Here is a 20304-nt window from a genome sequence, read left to right on the forward strand (position 1 = left end):
AATTACTTTCATTTTTATTTTATCAATGATAGTACTCAATAACAAACTTTTACATATTACTCCTTGCTGTAAAGTGCCTTCAATTTGTATGTTGGAAGAACAAAGAAGTCGTGACACGATTTAATAAGCGTGTCATGATTTTAGCATGTTGTAAGCATGTTTTCTGAGTGTCCAATCGTGACACGATTTTGGGAAAATGTGTCACGATTTTCGGCTTGTTGGGCACGTTTTCAGGATAAGGTTGGTCGTACGCACCAACCGTGTCACGATTTGGCAAAACGTGATACAATTTTGACAACTGAAGACTGCTATATAAGTGTTCTTTGCAGATTTTGATGGAGAGGTTGAAGAGAGAAAAACTTGGTGAATCTCATGGACACCAAATGAGAGAACTTTTAGGATTTTAGATACTAAAGGTTGAGAGTCTTTGGGTGAGGTTCAAAGCTTCAATATGTGAATCTTGGAGAACCAAAAGAGGGGGCTCTTAGGAAAAGGGTTGGTGCCTTTTGGGGAAGATTCATGGGGTTGGAAAACACATGAATGGAGAGTTCTTTGTGAGCAACTTGGGTGAGTCTTGTGAAACCAAAAGAGAAGATCCTTAGGAAATCAAAGCTAAGGGTTGGTTCTCTTTTGGGTGTTAGATTCTAGAGTTGGGAAACAATTGTAAACACCTTGAGAGTGTGAAAAATCATGAGTGTCTTGTTCATTGGTGAGATTGAAAAAATGGGTAGAAATTAGGGTTGTTCTTTATGAGTTTGTTGAAGCTAATTTCTTGTAACTCATTTGTATCTCTTTGTAAGAACTCATTGATAGTGGATTGGAGAGATCAATATCTCCTCAAGAGTAGGTCAAGTTGGACCGAACTGAATGAACATTTTTTGGTGTTGTTATCTTTTCTTTACTCTCTTTATCTTGTTTATTCCTTGGTTGGATTGTGGTTTTGCTATGCACTTGGTTTATAGACTATGTCTATATTGTTGTTGTTGCTTATGGTTAATTTTGGTTGTTGGTTGCCATTGATACTTGCTCCACAAATCTAAATTTCATTGATGTGAAGTTTGGAATTGACCGAATTCACAACACTCCTCTTTCACTAGATTTTAAGTGGGTTTATCATCCTCTCGACAAAATAGCAAGAGTATAAAAGTAGAGACTCATAGAATATAAAATATGATTTTTTTTTTTTTTAAATTGATCAACTGAACCAAATCAATTAATTTGGTTTGATTTCATTGTTTAAAAACAATAAAAATCAAATCAAATCGATAAAGATAAAAGTATACACCTCCAATGTTACTCTATATAGTAGGGATGAGTTCCCACTTTAGCTAATTCACACAGTTTTACAGCGTAATGAATCTCACCCGTTGAACAGTTGAGATTTTAAATTTGATTTTATAAACAATCTCAATCGTCAAATTAAGATTGGACGGCCATGTAAGAACAGAAAATCCAATTCCATATAATAGGGGCACGTCAGATTAAAAAAAGTGACGCGGTCTTCCGTGATTGGCGGAAAGTACGTTTTGGAAGCATGCAGTATTAAAACAGTGGACACACGAGTGAAATGTTAGAGTTGAGACAAAGAAGACAGAAAAGAAGGTAGCTCAGTCTCGGGTCGGGTGTCTCTGAAATTGTGTGATCATGGATGAAATCCAACACAAATTCGTCGACGTGGGAGATCTCAAACTCCACATAGCAGAAATTGGAACCGGTGAGTGAATCATGTTCACTGCTTTTTCAATTCTTAGTCTTGTCTTGTATCTCAAAGTCAAACAATTTTCAGGTCCAAACGTGGTCGTATTCCTCCACGGTTTCCCGGAGATATGGTACTCCTGGCGCCACCAGATGATAGCCGTCGCCGGTGCCGGTTTCAGAGCTATTGCTTTTGATTACAGAGGATACGGACTATCCGACTCGCCACCTGAACCGGAAAAGACCACCTTCACTCATCTTCTCAATGACCTCCTTGCAATTCTTGATGCTCTTTCTCTTTCCAAGGTACACTGTTCTCTTTCTCTCTACTTTTCACAACCTTGATAGAGTAATTCAATTTTCAATTTAGTTTGTTAGTTACTGCTAGTTATAACTTTCTGTTACTTAGCTTTGTGTCTATAAGACTCAGCACTATCTTAGTATAAATACATGTGTTTGATATGCTTGCCAATAACCAATTCAATACTCTCTCCGGTCTTATACATAAGAGAAAGTTGGGTAAACAAAAATTGATGTATCTGGTCCAAATTTTGAACCAGATACATCAACTTTTGCTTACACAACTTTCTCTTATATATAGGTCCTGAAGGAGTAATACAAAACTTATTTTGTTTTCCTTTCTCTCTTTTCTATGCGTGTGATCATCAAAGTGTTGGTGTATTGTGATTATTCTGATAAGATATCAGAACATTCTGATCACATCAGTTCTGATCTCTCTCAGTCTGTATCATCATCAATTAGTCTAGCATATGCTAGTCTAGAAGTTCACATTTTATACTTGTATATTATTGTGTATTCAGTTTTGGATTCAACACTTGATTATTTTTTTGCTTAATTTTTTTCTCTTATATTAGGATACATCGAGTGTTTAATAATTATACGAATGGGAAATGCATGATTCACAGTTTTCAAATGTAATTCGTCTTTATGTCTTCATTGTGCTACAATGCTAGTTGTCATAATTTGATAAAAAAAAAATGGTATTTGTCATAACACATAAAGAGCTGAAGTACACAGTCGCAGCTATACAGATATTGATCAATAGGAACTTGAATTTGATCCATAAGGGTACGGACTGATATACTTATTTAAACTCCAGCTCCAGCTAGCATGAAATGAACGGGAGAACAAATTAATTTCAACGTTTCTCTACTTTTTCAATTCAAACTCTTCTCCTTGGAGTGCTCTCTACTCGAAAGTGACATTATTCACTTCAAATTCATCCCTTTTATCCCTTTCATATGATTAATCTGTTATGTCAAATTGATTAGTCCTCTTTGTCAATGTACTTTAGGTGTTTCTTGTTGGAAAAGATTTTGGAGCTCGTCCTGCATATTTGTTTTCCATTCTGCACCCAGAAAGGGTCTTGGGAGTTATCACTTTGGGAGTTCCTCATGTTCCACCAGGCCCCTCTAGGTATCATAAAATCCTCCCTGAAGGCTTCTACATTTTGAGATGGCAGGTAAATCTAATTTCTTTTGACCTCTCAGACATGACCCAATAATATAATCATTATAATTACTAACAAACAACTTTGTTTTTGTCTATATGTATGTACATATCAGAAACCAGGAAGGGCAGAGGCTGATTTTGGACGTTTTGATGCCAAGACTGTCGTGCGAAACGTTTACATCCTTTTCTCAAAAAGTGAAGTACCAATAGCTGATGAAAACCAGGAAATCATGGATTTGGTGGAACCTGGTACTCCTCTTCCATCTTGGTTCTCTGAAGAGGATCTTGCAGCATATGGAGCTTTGTATGAAAAATCTGGATTCCAAACTGCATTGCAGGTTCCATACAGGTGCTGCCATTTTTCTTTTGTTCCCATATTTTTTTGCCAGTGAAGCATGATCCCTCCACCTTTCAATTTTTCTGATGTGAATTCTTATTAGTGATTGTTTTGTTTGCATTTGTAGGTCGTTTGGTGAAGACTTTAACTTGCCGGATCCTGTAGTCAAAGTTCCAGCATTACTGATAATGGGTGGCAAGGATTATGTTTTCAAGTTTCCAGGGATTGAGGATTTAACTAAGGGTGAAAAGGCTAAAGAGCTTGTTCCCAATCTGGAGGTTACATTTATTCCAGAGGGAACACATTTTGTTCAAGAACAATTTCCCGAACAGGTGAATCAACTTATCCTTGACTTCCTTGCCAAACACACTTGAAGTTTGGTCGTGCACTAAATGGTGTGTTTGTGTGTGGTTTAGCAAGTGTGGAGTGTGGGAAATTTTGCCAGTGAACTTTGCTGGTTGGACTTTTTTTTTTTTTTATACCAAATTTGCTAGTTGGACTTGGTCAGTTGTACTTCTTGTGAAGGGGACTCCTTAAATAAGGGATTGTGAATTGTGTATTTGTCTACTTGGTACTCGGAGAACATATTGAAGTGACCTAAAAATATATGCATTTTCTCCCTTTTCTTTTTTATTTCAAATTAATCAATACACACCCAAACCTTTTCCCCTCTCCTATATCATTACCAACATGCAAATAAAATTTTGAGTAAATTACACACCCCTCCCCTCAAAGATGCTTGAATTATACTTCTCTCCTCTCTTATGTTAAAATATACACTTACCTCCCTTGAAAAGTAAAATTTATACTCCCCTCCCCTATAAGATGCTTGAATTACATCCCCCTCCCTTAATAATTAAATATGAACTACACTTTAATCTATTTTAACATAAATAAATATTTTTCTAATATATTTTAATTTTGAAATACCATTTAAAAAATATAAATTTGTTTATTTATAATCTAAATGTCAACGACAATTAAATTTAAATCTTTTGTTATTTATTTTATAATTTTGAGTATAAAATTCACTTTTAAATTACCATACTTAATCGACTTTAGTAATTTTATAAATATTTTAATTTTATTTTGGGTTGTTTCATATTTTATAATAGGATTTAAAACTATAAGTTAATGAAATTGTGAATATATGTATTCAAAATTTGATTATATTAAAATGAACCCGCAATGCTATTTTTCTTTGAAGTGTGTTAGATTATTTTTTTGCTAGATTTTTAGAAACAAAAAAAACTATTGAGTGACTAAAGCGTAGATTTTAACTTAAGAGGGGAGGGGAATGTAATTCAAGCTTCTCTCAAGTAGAGCAGTCAAAACGGGCCGGCCCGTTTAGCCCGAATAAATATAGGGCTTGGGCCTAAAATATTGAGCCCGAATTTTAATAGGGCTTTTTACCCCGGCCCTTAAAAGCCCGGTACCCGTTAGGGCTAGCCCGAATGGGCCGCGGGTAGCCCGCATAACAAAAAAAAATTCTATAAATTATATATATATATTTCAAATAATTATTTACTTAGTTGATTATCAAAGTAAAAAACAAAAGTGAAAATTCAATGAATTAACACAAATATAAATGTAATATAAAATTATATTTATTCATTTCGTTATTTATAGTTTTAAAGATCGAATATATAAATATCTATAACCATAACATATCTAATTTATTTAAAATCATTTTTCTTGTCGTTTTAGTTTACGACGTTTGTACAAAAATGTTTACAATTTACTTTTGTGCTAGACATTATTTAAACATATTAAAAATATTATTTATAAAAAAATTATAGTAGTGTTTTATAGTATTTTTTAAAATAAAAAATATATATAATTTTTAATACGGGCCGGCCCGTTTAGCCCGCGACCCGTGTAGGGCCGGGCTCGGGTAGTATATTTCAAGCCCGTTTTGTCAACCGGGCTTTTTGGCCCGGCTCGCTCCGTTTTGACAGCTCTACTCTCAAGGGAGGGGAATGGAATATTTTCTAATATGTTTTGAATAAGAGGGGAGGGGAGTGTATATTTTAACATAAGAGGGGAGGGGAGTGTAATTCAAGCATCTTTGATGGGAGGGGAGTGTAATTTACTCAATTTTACTTTTCAAGGGAGGGAAGTGTATATTTTAACATAAGAGGGGAGGGAAGTGTAATTCAAGCATCTTTGAGGGGAAGGGAGTGTAATTTACTATTGAGGGACTAAAGCGTAGATTTTAACTTAAGAGGGGGGAATGTAATTCAAGCTTCTCTCAAGTGAGGGGAATGCAATATTTTAATATGTTTTGAATAAGTGGGGAGGGGAGTGTATATTTTAACATAAGAGGGGAGGAAAGTGTAATTCAAGCATCTTTGAGGGGAGGGGAGTGTAATTTACTATTGAGGGACTAAAGCGTAGATTTTAACTTAAGAGGGGAGGGGAATGTAATTCAAGCTTCTCTCAAGGGAGGGGAATGAAATATTTTCTAATATGTTTTGAATAAGAGGGGGGGGGAGTGTATATTTTAACATAAGAGGGGAGGGGAGTGTAATTCAAGCATCTTTGAGGGGTGGGAAGTGTAATTTACTCTAAAATTTATACAACAACTAAGAATTATCCCACTAAATGGAGTGTTCTACATGAATCAAATTATGTCATAATATTTCTTAATATTTTCTCTTATAATTTTTTTTTGTCTTCCTTTGCCTCTAGGTCTTCCTTATAGTTTGCTTTTGACCTCACAATTTTGTGAAAAAGTTTATTGAGCTACCCAAAACTTTACCATCACTTATCCTTTCAACGCTTTACCCTCAAATTCATGAATTTGACGATAGTTAGGGGTGTTCGTGGGTGTGTTTGGGTTGAGTTTGGCCAAACCCAAACCAGATCAAATAGGGTACTCCAGTTTAGGTGAGGTAAAATAATCACTGGTTATACTATTGGGTGGGTTTGGACAAACCCACTAATTTTTGGGTTGGGTTGAATTGCGTAATGGGTTACAAAACTTATTTTTCTATTTTTTAATATTAAATGACTAAATTTGTTCAAAAAAAAAATATATTAAATGACAAGTCCTCATAATTTTGTTTTAAAATAGTACTCTACTTTTTAATTTTCTTTAAAAAAATATTTAAATTATTTTACTATAATTTTATGCATCATTGAATATCAAATAATAAACTTCATCATAAAATACTTGCAACAAACTAAAGTTGCATGACATAAAATTCATTAGTATCAAAATAACCAAAAAGTGCAACATATTAATTTGTAACTATATATATATATATATATATATATATATATATATATATATATATATATATATATGGTACAATGTGTATGTTTTGGAAATATAACTTTCTTCTACCCTATGAAAATAAAGATAAAAAATATTTACATTATTGGATAAATGGGTTTTTTGGGTTTGGATGATTGGGTCTGGTTTTACCTGAAACCCATTTATTTTTACGGGTTTTCTGTAACACCCCGTTTTCCCAATATACAAATTTCTTAAACAATTATCAGAGTAAAAACCATAAACGGGATATCACATAGAAACGTAATCCAAAAACAGTTAAATAATGATTTAACCTTCACAAATTATCTTTAACATAGCAGCGGAAAATCATAATCATAATTCGTAAAACGATTTTGGCACGCAGGCCCAATAAGTATCTCAAAAGAGTTTATCAAAACATAAGCAGTTCACGTAAAAGAATGAAGCATGTTATAGCATATAACCCCATCCCGTTACGTATCAGAGCGACCTAGACGACACAGTGAAGGCAAGGCCAACTCACGAAGCAACTGCACACTAAGCACAATCACCTGCAAGTTACCCATACGAAGGGCAACATTTTCAAGCAGAAGGGGTGAGATTTCGTAATAAAATAACATTAATCAATGTAATTGCGAATCATAATTAACATCATAAACATTCCATTATTAACTTTGCATAAATGCTAAACAGTTATCACGTAATCATATATCCAATTCATTATGAACAACGAAACATAATCAAATAACACTTATCACATAATCACATATTCATTCATTATCAACAAGGCATCTTAATCATGACAATGTGACAATGCTCCTAGACTCCTTATATGCATGTGGTACCAATCGTCATCATAAGTATTAATATACTTTAATCGTGCGGAGGACAAAGCTCCTATAAAACGTGCGGAGGACAAAGCTCCTAATTTTCGTGGTGAGGACTAAGCTCAATGATATGCTATGCATGGACACATATGAACAAAACATCATAATCATCGTAATCATGTGCATTCAATAACTTGATGCAAAACGTCATCATTTTCATTATATTCATATATAAACATTGCATACTCAGTTAAATAACAGCAGCAGCATAGTCAAGTCGCATAACAGCAAGGAGATATCAATATATCAACAACAATTTACTAGAATCATAATCATTTCAATTATATCTTGCATATTGCATAATACCTTAATCATGCTCAAATAATATCAACTTAACTCAATAGCTTTATAGACTGCATTAAACGTTATCATAAGGTTTCATTACCAATTAGGGGTTCACTCTGGACCAAAAAGTGCGACACAGATCGCACAAACACATAATCAAGTTCATCCTGGTTGTACTCGCGAGGCGAGAGTACTTACTCGCCATGGCGAGCACCACTCAACTCACAAACTAAGCTTGTTCTGGGTTCCCTCTGATCCTACATTCATTCCTAATCAATACTAGGTAAGTTCAGGTACTCAAAGGCATACAAGATTCAACTAAAAAGGTCGAAACACGAAATATGACATGCACTCTGCCTAAGCTCGCGAGGCGAGGAAGGTTGCTCGCCATGGCGAGTTGAACCAAACAACTCGCGAGGCGAAGGAAAGGGGGCTCGCGTGGCGAGCGATGAAGTTCATCACTCGCGAGGCGAGGATCATCACTCGCCGTGGCGAGCGATGAACAGAAGCACGGGCAGACTAGGGTTTTTCTCAAAAATCCAACACACAACATGGTTCAAAGCCTAATTTTGATTCCAGAATTCATCCTAAACATATTCTAAGGTTAAAGGACGGTTTCTACATCAATCTAAACAAGTTTTACCGTTTGATCATCAATTTTTAGGGTTTTAACCTAATTCCAAAACTTTTCTAAATCAATCCTAACTTTGTCAATTAATCATCAGAATTACAACAATCAATGCTATTGAATTACTAGTCTCACCCTTACCTGGTTATGAAGAAATCGCAGCTCTCTCTATGCTCTTCTCCCTTCTAAGCTTTTTCTCCCTTTTCCAAAAGTTTTCACGTACAATGAGTTTCTAAAATATTAGGTCTTCTCCTATTTATACCTCTTTCTAATAACTTATCTTATCTCACTTCCTCCCCCAAAACTATCTAAAATATCAAAACAGCCCTCAACTAAATATTTTATATTATTTTCAAATCTTTATTTTATTTAACAATAAAATAAATCTCATATCATAATCAAATCCTTCAATACTCATAACTTAACACGTCATCGATCAAATCATCAAAACATACCAAAATCATGCATATACTATATAATTATCATATAATCGCCTAAACTCGATTAAATAAACGATTAAACGAAAGTGGGCGTTACATTTTCTATTTTTAGAAACCATATCCACCAAATTATCCAACCCAATCCATTTTTTGGAGGTTTTTTGGGTGGGTTTGATCGGGTTTTCTAGGTTGACCCAACCCATGAACACCCCTAACGATAGTAGTTATTGTTTAGATTCTCTTCTCTAATGTCTTACCTGTTAGAATCTAGTAAGATCTCACGTCCTTCGTTAAATAAGTTTTTGAAATACTTCTTTATGTATCATTTATATTTTTGTCTTGAACCAAAACTCTATCGTCTCCATTTTTTTTATACACTATCCTCTTCATCTTTAATACACTTCACTTAGACTTGGGTTCTTGCTTCGCGCCTTGTCTTCTTGGTCGCTTTCTTAACTCTCTTATAATTCTCCTCATATTTAAAACATCCCCTTTTGATTCTAATTGTACTCTAAATGCTTTCTTTCCACCATCCAGATTCTTTACGTCCAGGTCCAAAGCCTCTTGATTTTACTAACGTTTCTTTTGCTATTTTTCTAATCTCATGTGTGATTTTGGCCCACATATCATTTGCGCTTACTTGTGGGTGTATGACACCACCCTCTAAGATTTTGTGTTGGAAAATCATTTGTTTTTCATCCTTCAAATGTCACCACTTGATTCGTGGATCCCCATTGTGGCTTCTTCGCTCTTCGCTTAACAATTACATCTATAATCAATACTTTATGTTGGTTAGTCAAGCCCTCTTCATGTATGACTTTACAATCCAACCAAAATTTTATGTCCAATTTTCAAATAAGAAATAAATTTATATGAGAACATGTCACCCCACTTTTGTATGTGATAAAATATTCATCTTCCTTCCTAAAACATGTATTAGCTACACAAAGATCAAAAGTCGAAGATCTACCCTCCACATTAACCTCCCTGCTGCCATAACCCTATGTAAGCCCCCAAAACCTCTCATTACACTCCCTATACACACATTTAGATACCCCGTAGGAAAAATCTTTTCTCCTATTGGTATATCCTGAATTACGCCTAGTAAGTCCTCCTAAAACTTAACTTTAAGATGTTCTTTTAGGGCTAAGATCCGATCTCCTATCCTTTTTTACATCCATATTATCATTCTTCCATTTCTTATCCACAATGATGTTTATACCGTTTCTCAATCTAACTTTGTCATTGTACCAAAGCTTAAATAATTAATTTCTAATTATTTTGCCTTTTCTCGCACCTACTTAATTTCTTGTAGGCACATAAAATTAAGTCTCCTTCTAGTCATAGTATCCATTATTTTCACTAATTTTCTTGTAAGAGTTCCTTAATTCCATGATCCAAAACAAACCCTACTCTAATTAACTAAGATCTTTACCCGCACATGTCCACAAAGATTTGGGAACCCTTGCTTATTTTTCACTGCATTCAAGCAGCGATGCAACGACCCTTGCTCGTTTGACATTGTACTCGGGCTATGCAGTGCTTTGCTTTTGAGCAGCAACCTAGCTTTCACACTATTACATATTCGATCCATCTCATAGAGATTCGATAGAATTTTACGTTGGCTATCAAATTTTACGATAGCTCTCAACCTCTCTTTTAATCAGAACTTGGGATGGCTATGCATAGCAAGGATTGAATTCCACGCTGTCATTATATGACCGCAGGATGATCATAGCCGTCTGATTTGTTATAATAGTTTTTATTTATTTACCAAGCTTTAAATTGTTGTCTTCGGATCTCAATCATAAGGCCTACAACGCAATGCGTGATTGTGACTGCAGGGAATCCAAGTCCAGATAGCAAGGCTAAGGATTATGCAAATAAAATTTAAATTTGTATAAATAATATATGAAGAAATAACAATTCATGCAATGCAACGTGTCTCACTCTCATCCTATGATGTTATTTTCACCTGACAAAATACAGTTCATTATCCTAAGAACCAATAAACATCGTCCAATTATATATATCAGAAGCAAGGAAGAGAGTGGTTTTTGTTGCTCAACAGAAACCAACCAAAGGTTAAGCCATGTCCACCTTTCTACAAAATTCTCTTTCGCATGAAAGTTTCTATATTCATTCCCTATGCTTTTCTTCACTGTCTTTCTCCACTATTACTTATTTTATTCCTTATTTCTCTTTTCTTCATAATCAATTGTTGGTATTATTATTTTTTTAGTTTGTTCAAAATAAAGTGTTGGTATTATTTCCAACAATTCTTTTGTCACATCAAAAAGCCTATCTCCTTCACCTCCAAGATTTCCTCTAGTTGGCAACTTCCATCAACTTGGCTTATTCCTTCACCGTGCACTCTAAGATTCAGCTCACAAAAATGGCCCTTTAGTGCTTCTTTATTTTGGGAAGGTTCCAGTACTTGTGTTTGCTGATGCAGCAAGAAAAGTAATAATGAAAATCCATGACTTGCTTTTCTCTGATAGACCACAAAATAAAATCCTTGATATCATATTGTATGGTTCCAACTTCCAAATATGTAGCAAGTTGTGCAAATGGTGAGTAATGGAGACAAGTAAAGGTGTCCGTGTGTTACACTATGTAAGTAACAAAAGAGTTCAATCTTATTGTGCGTGAGAAGAAGAAACTTTAAGAAGGATTGAATATTTTAAGGAGTCTTCTGTGTCGTCGGCGTTGAATTTAACTGAGTTTTGTACTCTACAATTACTAATGATATTGGGTGTACGGTGTTGTTAGAGTTTGGGGGATTATTGGGTAGTGTATGTATGGGAGATTATATACCTTGGCTTGATTGGTTGGGAAAAGTTGATCGTTTTTATAGCAGGGGCAGAAAAATGTACCCAAAATTTGGATGAGTTTGTAGAAGTAATTGAGGAGCACATCAAGCATGGGTCAGATGGAGATGTCGGTTTGATAGATGACGAACGAGCACAGTGATTTTTGTGGATGCTATTGGCTTCCCCTATTGATAGAATGGCAATCAAGGCTTTGGTACTAGTAAGTCGCTATCATTCATTTAAATTTTATTCTCGGTTAATGTAATGTAATATTGCCCTGTAGCATATAATAGATACCAGATGTAACCAAAAAAAATATAATAGATACTAAATTTAGGGTATGTTTGGCAAGGGCAATTCGCTAGCTTATAGCATAAGCTCATTTTACTGTATGTTTATTCTTGTACGAGCTTATAACGCTATTGTTCGTATGATGATAGATTCTTATCAATAATGTTATGTTGATACCCTTTTTTCCCCAACCTCCACTATACACCTAATGTGAAAAGACATTTTAGTAATTTCGCCTGTGTGAGAGTGTTAGGTGGGTGGTGAGTGAGGGCTACATGTCACATTTGTGTGGTGGTAGAAGAAGTGTGTGTCACCTTTGGTTGTCAATGTATCACCACTGGATTATTATACTGATATTGTAGACCCTTTAATGTGTGTAAACACAAATTGCAATAGCCGCGCTGTTGAATGGAGCTGTCTAGGAGAAGCTTTAAGAATACTCTAAAAATAACTTGGATGATAATACATTGTTTAAATTAGAATGGACCCATTTTGCTCTATAAGGATCTCCTGTTATAGTTCACACTTCCTTGACTAATAGGCCTCATTTTTGCATATACAGACCCTATTAGGTTAACCCTCTGAGATCTACACAGCTTGTCTGTGCATGTATTGTAGCGCGTGCAGCTACCTACTCTTTCTTTACGCAGCTAGCATGCCATGTCGCCATAAACAACCACATAAGTGGTCTTTGACGGAATTAGATAGCGGCAATTTAAAACTAAAAAAACTTCGGTTGTAATGTGCTTGATTGTAATTTTTTTTTTTTTTTAAAACTCGGTATCCGATCAAGAATCGACTAATCCGAGATCCAACCGCCCACTTGCGGGGGCCCCGTTTAAAGGCAGAGCAAGCTCTGTATGGACTTAGCCCACCGAAATTGGCTCCAGAGGGAATCGAACCTGTGACCTTTGGAAGAGCAAACTCCAAGATCCCAAGCCAACCACTTGGCCAACCCCAAATGGGTTTCAGGGACATGACAAATTTGGGGGGGGGGGGGGGGGGGGGGGCAATCAGAGAAGACAAAAACTAAAATTCTTGTCCCCAGGAACATAGTCATGACATAAACATAGACTCCATCCGTTTCAAAATTATAGTATCACTTTAGCAAAACAAATATTTAAAACGAATGCCATTCTCACTTTTCAATGTACTATTAATTAATATTTTCAATAATACCCATTAATTATTAGGAAATTCTAAAGACTGCCCTTGGGGCATTGGTTAAGACGATAAAAATAGAAATATTGTATTGGGAAATAGTGAAAAGTGATGAATTTAACTTTTTAAAAGTTAAAATATTGTTGAATTCAATGCAAACATACTACTTTTGATTTTCTTAACAAGTGCCTTTAAGGCATTGGTTAGCAAAACCTTTAATTTTTTTTATTTTTTTTTGAAGGAAACCTTTAATTATTCTATGCACACTACTTTCAAAGTATCATTTTCTACTTTAATTATAATGATGGAAAATGCACCAATAGTTAACAATGTTATTTTAGTAGAAGTGTAATGTCTTTAGATAACATCATTGCATTTCTTAATATATGTGTAACAACCTTAAATGACATATATTTTGAAACATATGAAGTACTATGTCTTTTCTCTTCGAAGCACGAACTTCGTGACATTGCTAGTTTCAAAAACATAGGACACCAACACCAATATATATTTATTATCATATACTTCCTCCGTCCCTATATATAAGACCCTTTTGCCAAAATCACGGGAATTAAGATAGTGGATATTTGTATTAAAGTTGTTTGTAATCACTATTGTTTTTACAATTTTATCCTTTAAGAAAGAAGGTTAGTTTATGTTTTCAACATGTTATTTATTGTTGATTGAAGAAAAAGATGTATAATAAATAGGGGCATGTATGTAAAGAAATAATTAATGTAGTTGGAAATAACAAAGGAGTCTTATAAAAAGGGACAAATTTTTTTTTCAAAAGGGTCTTATAATTAGGGACGGAGGGAGTAATTAAATTGTTCTCTTAAGGATAACTCAGTTGATTGAATATTGTGATATGTAGGGGTCAAGATTCGAAGTAACACTCTAGTTGATCGTTTTCATTGATAAATGCATCATCTAGCTCAGGTTCATCTAAAGATAAACCCTCTAATTGATCATCATCATCAGCAGGTTTCTTCGTTTTTTTCTTCTTTATTTCAAATTAATCTATACACACACAAACACTTCTCCTCCCCCTATATCATTATCCAAATTTATATTTGCTTACATATATGAAGAATTTAACGGTATATGCAACTGTGCAAGTTGCAATGTTATCGGAAAAAACAGTACATGCAACGTGACTTGTTCTCATCGTATGCTTTGATTTTCACCTTATCATTATTCATTATTAGTACAATCATTTAGTCACCATAAATATAATATAGAGGAAGATATGAGAAGAACCATAAACATCGACCAAGTGATATATCACGAAGAGATTGGTTTTTATCATCTGCACTCAATAGAAACCAAAGCTTAAGCCATGTCCACATTTCTACAAAGTTTTCTTTCACATGAAATCTTCTCTTCATTCCCTATGCTCTTCTTCACTATCTTTCCACTATTCCTCATTTCTCTTTTTGCCATCATAAAATATTGGCATAATTCCAACAATTCTTGTGCCACCAAAAAAAACTTACCTCCTTCACCTCCAAGATTTCCTCTACTTGGTAACCTCCACCAACTTGGCTTATTCCCTCATTGCACACTCCAAAATTTAGCTCACAAATATGGCCCTTTAATGCTTCTTTATTTTGGTAAGGTACCGGTGGTTGTAGTTTCCTCTGCTGATGCAGCAAGAGAAGTAATGAAAACTCATGACTCGGTCTTCGCTGATAGGCCACATCGTAAAATCTTTGATATCCTTTTCTACGGTTCCAAAGATGTGGCAAGTTGTGGATATGGTGAGTATTGGAAACAAGTAAGAAGTCTCAGTGTATTAAACCTTCTGAGTAACAAAAGAGTTCAATCTTATCGTCGTGTTAGAGAGGAAGAATCTGCAAAAATGATGCTAAGTATTCAACAGAAGAATACTTGTGTGAATTTAACAGAGTTGTGTTCTACAGTTACTAATGATATAACATGCAGGGTGGTTCTAGGCAAAAGATACCGTGATGAAGGTGGAGTTCTTCCGGAGCTAATGTTGGAGTTTGGAGAGTTATTAGTTATTTTCTTTATAGGAGATTACATACCTTCACTTAATTGGTTGGGTAAGGTTAATGGTTTTTATAGTAAGGCAGAAAAAGTAGCCAAACATATGGATGCATTTTTTGAAAAAGTTATTGATGAGCACATCATTGGTAGTCGATCTGATGGCCATGTTGGTGAAGGAAACAGTGATTTTGTGGACGTTTTGCTTTCAGTTCAAAAGAGCAATGATACTAGCTTCTCAATTGATAGAACTGCAATTAAGGGTTTGTTACTGGTAAGAATATCATTTTTCCCTTTTAGTTATGTCACTTACAAACAAATTTTGTGCATTAAGTTCTATGAAATTGATACCTAGAAGCATAAAACTGATTTTGATATATTTGCCTCTTATGCAATAAAATTGATGTTGTTTCCATAAAATTGAGTGTATTTTTGGATGAGCGGTAAATTTGTCAAATCACGGTGTCATCATGATTTTGTTCAAGCTCTCAAGCGTACTTTTCAACAAAATCGTGGTGGCTCACCGTAGTTTGAAGCTCTCAAGTGTACTTGTCAATCTTACCCTCAATCCAAACACGCAACAGTCACTCTAACTGAATCTTAAATTTGAAGCTTCTACATCAAAATGTAATTTTTTTATTTGAAAGTTATTGTTTGGCTCACTTTTAGGTGAATGCTTTAACACAAATCATTTTTATGATGTCTTACTTTTAACCAACATCAATTAATTTATATCAATTTCCGTCCCTCTAGTACCAACACATCCTATGAATCATAAGATTTAGTGAAATTAGTAAGGTTTGGTAGCTATATAGTGTAAACTAAATTATACTTTCTCTGTAGGACATGTTTATTGCAGGTACTGATACTACTTACACAGTCCTAGAATGGACAATGACAGAACTATTAAGACACCAAACAGTGATGCATAAATTGCAAGATGAGGTGAGAACTGTGGTTGGTAACAGAACTCATGTAACTGAGGAGGATTTGGTTAGCATGAACTACTTGAAAGCTGTGATCAAAGAAACTCTTCGCCTCCATGCACCAGTTCCGTTATTAGTCCCTCGAAAATCAATGGAAGATATCAAACTAAATGGCTATGACATTGCAGCTGGTACACAGGTAATAGTCAATGCTTGGGCAATTGCAAGAGACTCTTCAATTTGGGAAGAACCTCTAGAGTTTAAACCAGAAAGGTTTATGAATAGTTCAATAGATTATAAAGGATTGGATTTTGAACTTATCCCATTTGGAGCAGGAAGGAGAGGTTGTCCTGGAGTGTTGTTTGCTATTTCTATCAATGAATTGGTTTTAGCGAACCTTGTTCATCAATTTGATTGGAAATTGCCTGATGGTGTAGAAGGGAAGGATCTGGACATGTCTGAAACTAATGGCCTTACTTGCCGTAGAAAATACCCTCTACTTGCAGTTGCTACCAGATACGACATAAATGAATACAGTTAAAATAGCAAGAATGGCATTATTATATTATAAAATAAAGGTAAAATTGTTTGAAAGTGTGGTTTAATACTTATATGTTATTGAATGATGTATATTGATGTTTGAACTTTGAACAAATTTAGTTCAAGTAAAGCATCAATTTAGTTTTTGAAATTGTTAGGGGATGTTAATTTGATCTCTCAAATTTGCCAATAGAAATAAAGGTATGTGATGTTGTAAGGCGTTGTTCAATTTAGTCCTCCTGTTAAATTATTACGATGGCGAACATGACATGGATGATAGAAACATATGTTGCATGTCCAGACGTAATCAATACAGTGTTGTCACGCTTAAGGACTAACATGATCAATTATTGTTTTGAAATAACTATGCATTTCTTTACTGAATACCCGCCACTCGTTTTTTGTATTGAACCATTTGTCATTTAACTAAATAGAAGCACCAAATTGATTGACACCATACAATTTCAAAGACCTTATTGTCTATTTGCAAATTTTAGGACCAAAATGATTGATCCGTCAAAAGCTGAACTGCACAATTATGCAAATTTTGGATCGCTATGCAGCATATTATATATCAATCACCTGCAAACTAGCTTTGGTACCTCTACAATCAAAATTGCATGAACTTAATGATGAACCGCCGCAATTAAAAACCACACCAAAGAAAAATGCCCAGCCACACATCCAACATTATTGCTCCACTTGCTAAACACAAAGAAAAAAAAAAAAAAAAAAAAAGGACAAATATGTGGCAAGATCATGAAACACCATTTCTACTCCACACAAATTTAATTCAGCATCAATTATTTTTAAATCAAACTCAATGTAACAGCAGCTCAATTGAAAACATTTAACAAATGCTCTAAAAGACTAGCTATTCTATACAACCTAAGGACACCGTTTTAGAGCACAATATACGAAAACACTAAAGTGTATAACTCCCCCAACACATAAAGATAACAAGTCAACCACAACCACTAAATAAAAAAAGCCCCAAAACCCAACTTTAGTACTGGTAATCCCATGCAAAAGCTGATTTATGCAGAAAAAATCCAGCAGTATTTTTCTATAAGAAAATATAAAGATAGATAATGACAGTATTTGTTTATTTATTAATATGTAGTTTCTTGATAAGTTAACGTGGTCTCCAATGATTGGAAGATGAAGGTTGATTTATCAAACCTGAAGTAAAGCAACCTGGGCTTTGGCATTACAGTGTTTAGTTCAGACACGAAACAAATTCATTCATGGATGAAATCCAACACAAGTTCGTTAACGTAGGAGCTCTCAAACTCCACATAGCAGAGATTGGAACAGGTTAGTCAGAATCCAATCTTTGTCTTGTTTTGTGAATCAAAGTCATACACCTTTCTTATCTTTATTAGAATCTTTCAGGTCCAAACGTGGTCGTATTCCTCCACGGTTTCCCAGAGATATGGTACTCCTGGCGCCACCAGATGTTAGCTCTCGCCGGCGCCGGTTTCAGAGCTATAGCTCCTGATTATAGAGGGTACGGACTATCCGACTCGCCACCTGAACCGGAAAAGACCACCTTCACTCATCTTCTCAACGACCTTCTGCAAATTATTGATGCTCTAGCTATTTCTAAGGTACACATCAGAAGAAAATAGTTCATGATCAACTTTGTTAGTTAGTAACGTGTTGAAATGTCTTTCGGTTTTTCTTAAGTTAAACTAGTGTTATACCTTGTGTTGGAATTTTAGATTTTAATTTTATGCATGTGTCTAATACTAATTGAGCTAATAGCCAAATCTATGCTCAAAATTATATTAACAACTGTCAAAATAGTCTTTGAATTTTGCAAATTCATAAATACATTCATAAATTTGTAAATTTTGTATTTGCCAATTCGCAAATATGAGAGACTATTTTGACCGTCACTTAGAGTTTCGAGGATCAATTTGTCTATTAACTCAATAGTATCAATTGTCCATTCAACATATAATTTTTGACTTCAACATGTTTTGGTATATCAATTTTTACTTTAGTTCTTTAGTCCTAATATTTGTTAGCCCTGACTGTTTTCATCAATAATTTGTAGCAATTCCAGCCAATGTGTCGCCATACTTCATAGCATATATGCTTAATATGCTGCCTAATTTTTTATGCATTTATATCCTAGGTTTTTCTTGTTGGAAAAGATTTTGGAGGTCCTCCTGCATATCTGTTTTCCATTCTACACCCTGAAAGGGTGTTAGGAGTTATCACATTGGGAGTTCCATACGTTCCACCAGGCCCCTCTATGCTTCATAAATACCTCCCGGAAGGCTTCTACATTTTGAGATGGAAGGTAAATCTATTATTCCTTTTAGGATTTTACTATCGCTCAATCATCACAGCTTTGTATTTGTTTATATGTATTATGTATCAGGAACCAGGAAGAGCAGAGGCTGATTTTGGACGCTTTGATGCAAAAACTGTTGTGCGAAAAGTTTATATCCTTTTCTCAAGAAGTGAATTACCAATAGCTAATGAAAACCAAGAGATCATGGATTTAGTGGAACCTGATACCCCTCTTCCCTCTTGGTTTACTGAGGATGATCTTTCAACTTATGGGGCCTTGTATGAGAAATCTGGATTCCGAACCGCATTGCAGGTTCCATATAGGTGCCAACTTTTTCTGTCATTCTCTAATTCCTTTTTTTTTCATAGTGAAAATGTCAAATGCTGTGGTGCTTTGACCTATCAGAAAATTATTCTTTTGTGAAGATGAATTCTTGTTAATGATATTGAAATTGTTTTGTTTGCATTTGTACTCTTGTAGGACAGTTGGCGATGACTTGAACTTGCCAGATCCTGTAGTCAAAGTTCCAACACTGCTGATAATGGGTGGAAAGGATTATGTTTTCAAGTTTCCAGGCATTGAAGATTTAATAAAAAGTGAAAAGACGAAAGAGCTTGTTCCCAATTTGGAGGTTACATTTATTCCAGAGGGAACTCATTTTGTTCAAGAACAATTTCCTGAACAGTTGAATCAGCTTATCCTTGCTTTCCTAGCCAAACACACTTGAAGTTTGGTTGTGCATTGTGTGCGTTGTTAGGCAAGTGTGTGGAGTTTTACCGAAACGATTTGAAGCGGCTGGAATTTCTTGGGAAGGAGACTCGTAAAATAAGAGACTGTGGCCACATTGTGTACTTTTCTCCTTCTAGTTATGATTGAAACATGGATTGGTGCTTGATGAGACTATTGTAGAATAAATAAATGTCATGCGCAAATAAGACAGGATAAAGGATTTTCAAGATCATGGTATCCTACTGCATAATGTTAAAAGATTTCCTCACACCATTGTGTTATTTCATAACAGAATCCCTTTGTTTTTAAAACTCAGCTAGTTCTACAAAGTTATTTTTTACTTTCTCCACTTATCTATCAAAAGACTTCCTTATTTGAAATACCTTCCGGTTTCTTGCTTTCAAAGTCACCTAAATACATCAAACCATACAATATCCTACTCTTTTTATATACCTTCCCTAGACTTAGAGTGGATATAAAATGCTCAAAAGGAATAAGGCCTTTGTTATATATGGGTAGCACTTGGGT

The 20304-nt window shown here is 34.8% G+C and overlaps 3 protein-coding genes across 5 annotated transcripts; all 3 read left to right on the plus strand.

The window, feature by feature from the left end:
- Positions 1–1549: 1549 nt before the first annotated feature.
- LOC25493196 (epoxide hydrolase A) lies at positions 1550–4138 on the plus strand. The gene is made up of 5 exons (XM_013601620.3): positions 1550–1714; positions 1787–2001; positions 3011–3178; positions 3282–3517; positions 3633–4138. Exons 1-5 carry the CDS (start codon positions 1645–1647, stop codon positions 3877–3879), a joined length of 936 nt encoding a protein of 311 aa, XP_013457074.1. The 5' UTR covers positions 1550–1644; the 3' UTR covers positions 3880–4138.
- A 6885-nt stretch (positions 4139–11023) lies between these two features.
- LOC25493199 (cytochrome P450 736A117) lies at positions 11024–16992 on the plus strand. 2 transcript variants are annotated; one of them, XM_024782638.2, is made up of 4 exons: positions 11024–12037; positions 14144–14253; positions 14888–15550; positions 16120–16992. In XM_024782638.2, the coding sequence occupies exons 2-4, from the start codon at positions 14191–14193 to the stop codon at positions 16741–16743; spliced, it is 1350 nt and encodes a 449-aa protein (XP_024638406.2). In that variant the 5' UTR covers positions 11024–12037; positions 14144–14190; the 3' UTR covers positions 16744–16992. The 2 variants fall into 2 exon arrangements, with proteins under 2 accessions (XP_024638406.2, XP_013457077.2); XM_013601623.3 differs by lacking the exon at positions 11024–12037 and having other exon boundaries at positions 14126–15550.
- Positions 16993–17651: 659 nt separating this feature from the next.
- LOC25493200 (bifunctional epoxide hydrolase 2) lies at positions 17652–20087 on the plus strand. 2 transcript variants are annotated; one of them, XM_039833097.1, is made up of 5 exons: positions 17652–18059; positions 18138–18352; positions 18886–19053; positions 19135–19370; positions 19533–20087. In XM_039833097.1, exons 1-5 carry the CDS (start codon positions 17990–17992, stop codon positions 19540–19542), a joined length of 699 nt encoding a protein of 232 aa, XP_039689031.1. In that variant the 5' UTR covers positions 17652–17989; the 3' UTR covers positions 19543–20087. The 2 variants fall into 2 exon arrangements, with proteins under 2 accessions (XP_039689031.1, XP_013457080.1); XM_013601626.3 differs by having other exon boundaries at positions 17663–18059; positions 19528–20087.
- The last annotated feature ends 217 nt before the right edge of the window (positions 20088–20304 follow it).

Source organism: Medicago truncatula, chromosome 4, assembly GCF_003473485.1.
Source record: "Medicago truncatula cultivar Jemalong A17 chromosome 4, MtrunA17r5.0-ANR, whole genome shotgun sequence".
Classification (NCBI taxonomy): domain Eukaryota; kingdom Viridiplantae; phylum Streptophyta; class Magnoliopsida; order Fabales; family Fabaceae; genus Medicago; species Medicago truncatula.

Bases quoted from the DNA above. Each gene is read 5' to 3' on its own strand.
- LOC25493196 (XM_013601620.3), top strand. From the start codon at position 1,645: ATGGATGAAATCCAACACAAATTCGTCGACGTGGGAGATCTCAAACTC. The intron at 2,002-3,010 runs GTACACTGTTCT...AATGTACTTTAG, and splicing joins ATGCTCTTTCTCTTTCCAAG to GTGTTTCTTGTTGGAAAAGA. The intron at 3,518-3,632 runs GTGCTGCCATTT...TTGCATTTGTAG, and splicing joins GCATTGCAGGTTCCATACAG to GTCGTTTGGTGAAGACTTTA.
- LOC25493199 (XM_013601623.3), top strand. From the start codon at position 14,609: ATGTCCACATTTCTACAAAGTTTTCTTTCACATGAAATCTTCTCTTCA. The intron at 15,551-16,119 runs GTAAGAATATCA...CTTTCTCTGTAG, and splicing joins CAATTAAGGGTTTGTTACTG to GACATGTTTATTGCAGGTAC.
- LOC25493200 (XM_013601626.3), top strand. From the start codon at position 17,990: ATGGATGAAATCCAACACAAGTTCGTTAACGTAGGAGCTCTCAAACTC. The intron at 18,353-18,885 runs GTACACATCAGA...TTTATATCCTAG, and splicing joins ATGCTCTAGCTATTTCTAAG to GTTTTTCTTGTTGGAAAAGA. The intron at 19,054-19,134 runs GTAAATCTATTA...ATTATGTATCAG, and splicing joins TCTACATTTTGAGATGGAAG to GAACCAGGAAGAGCAGAGGC.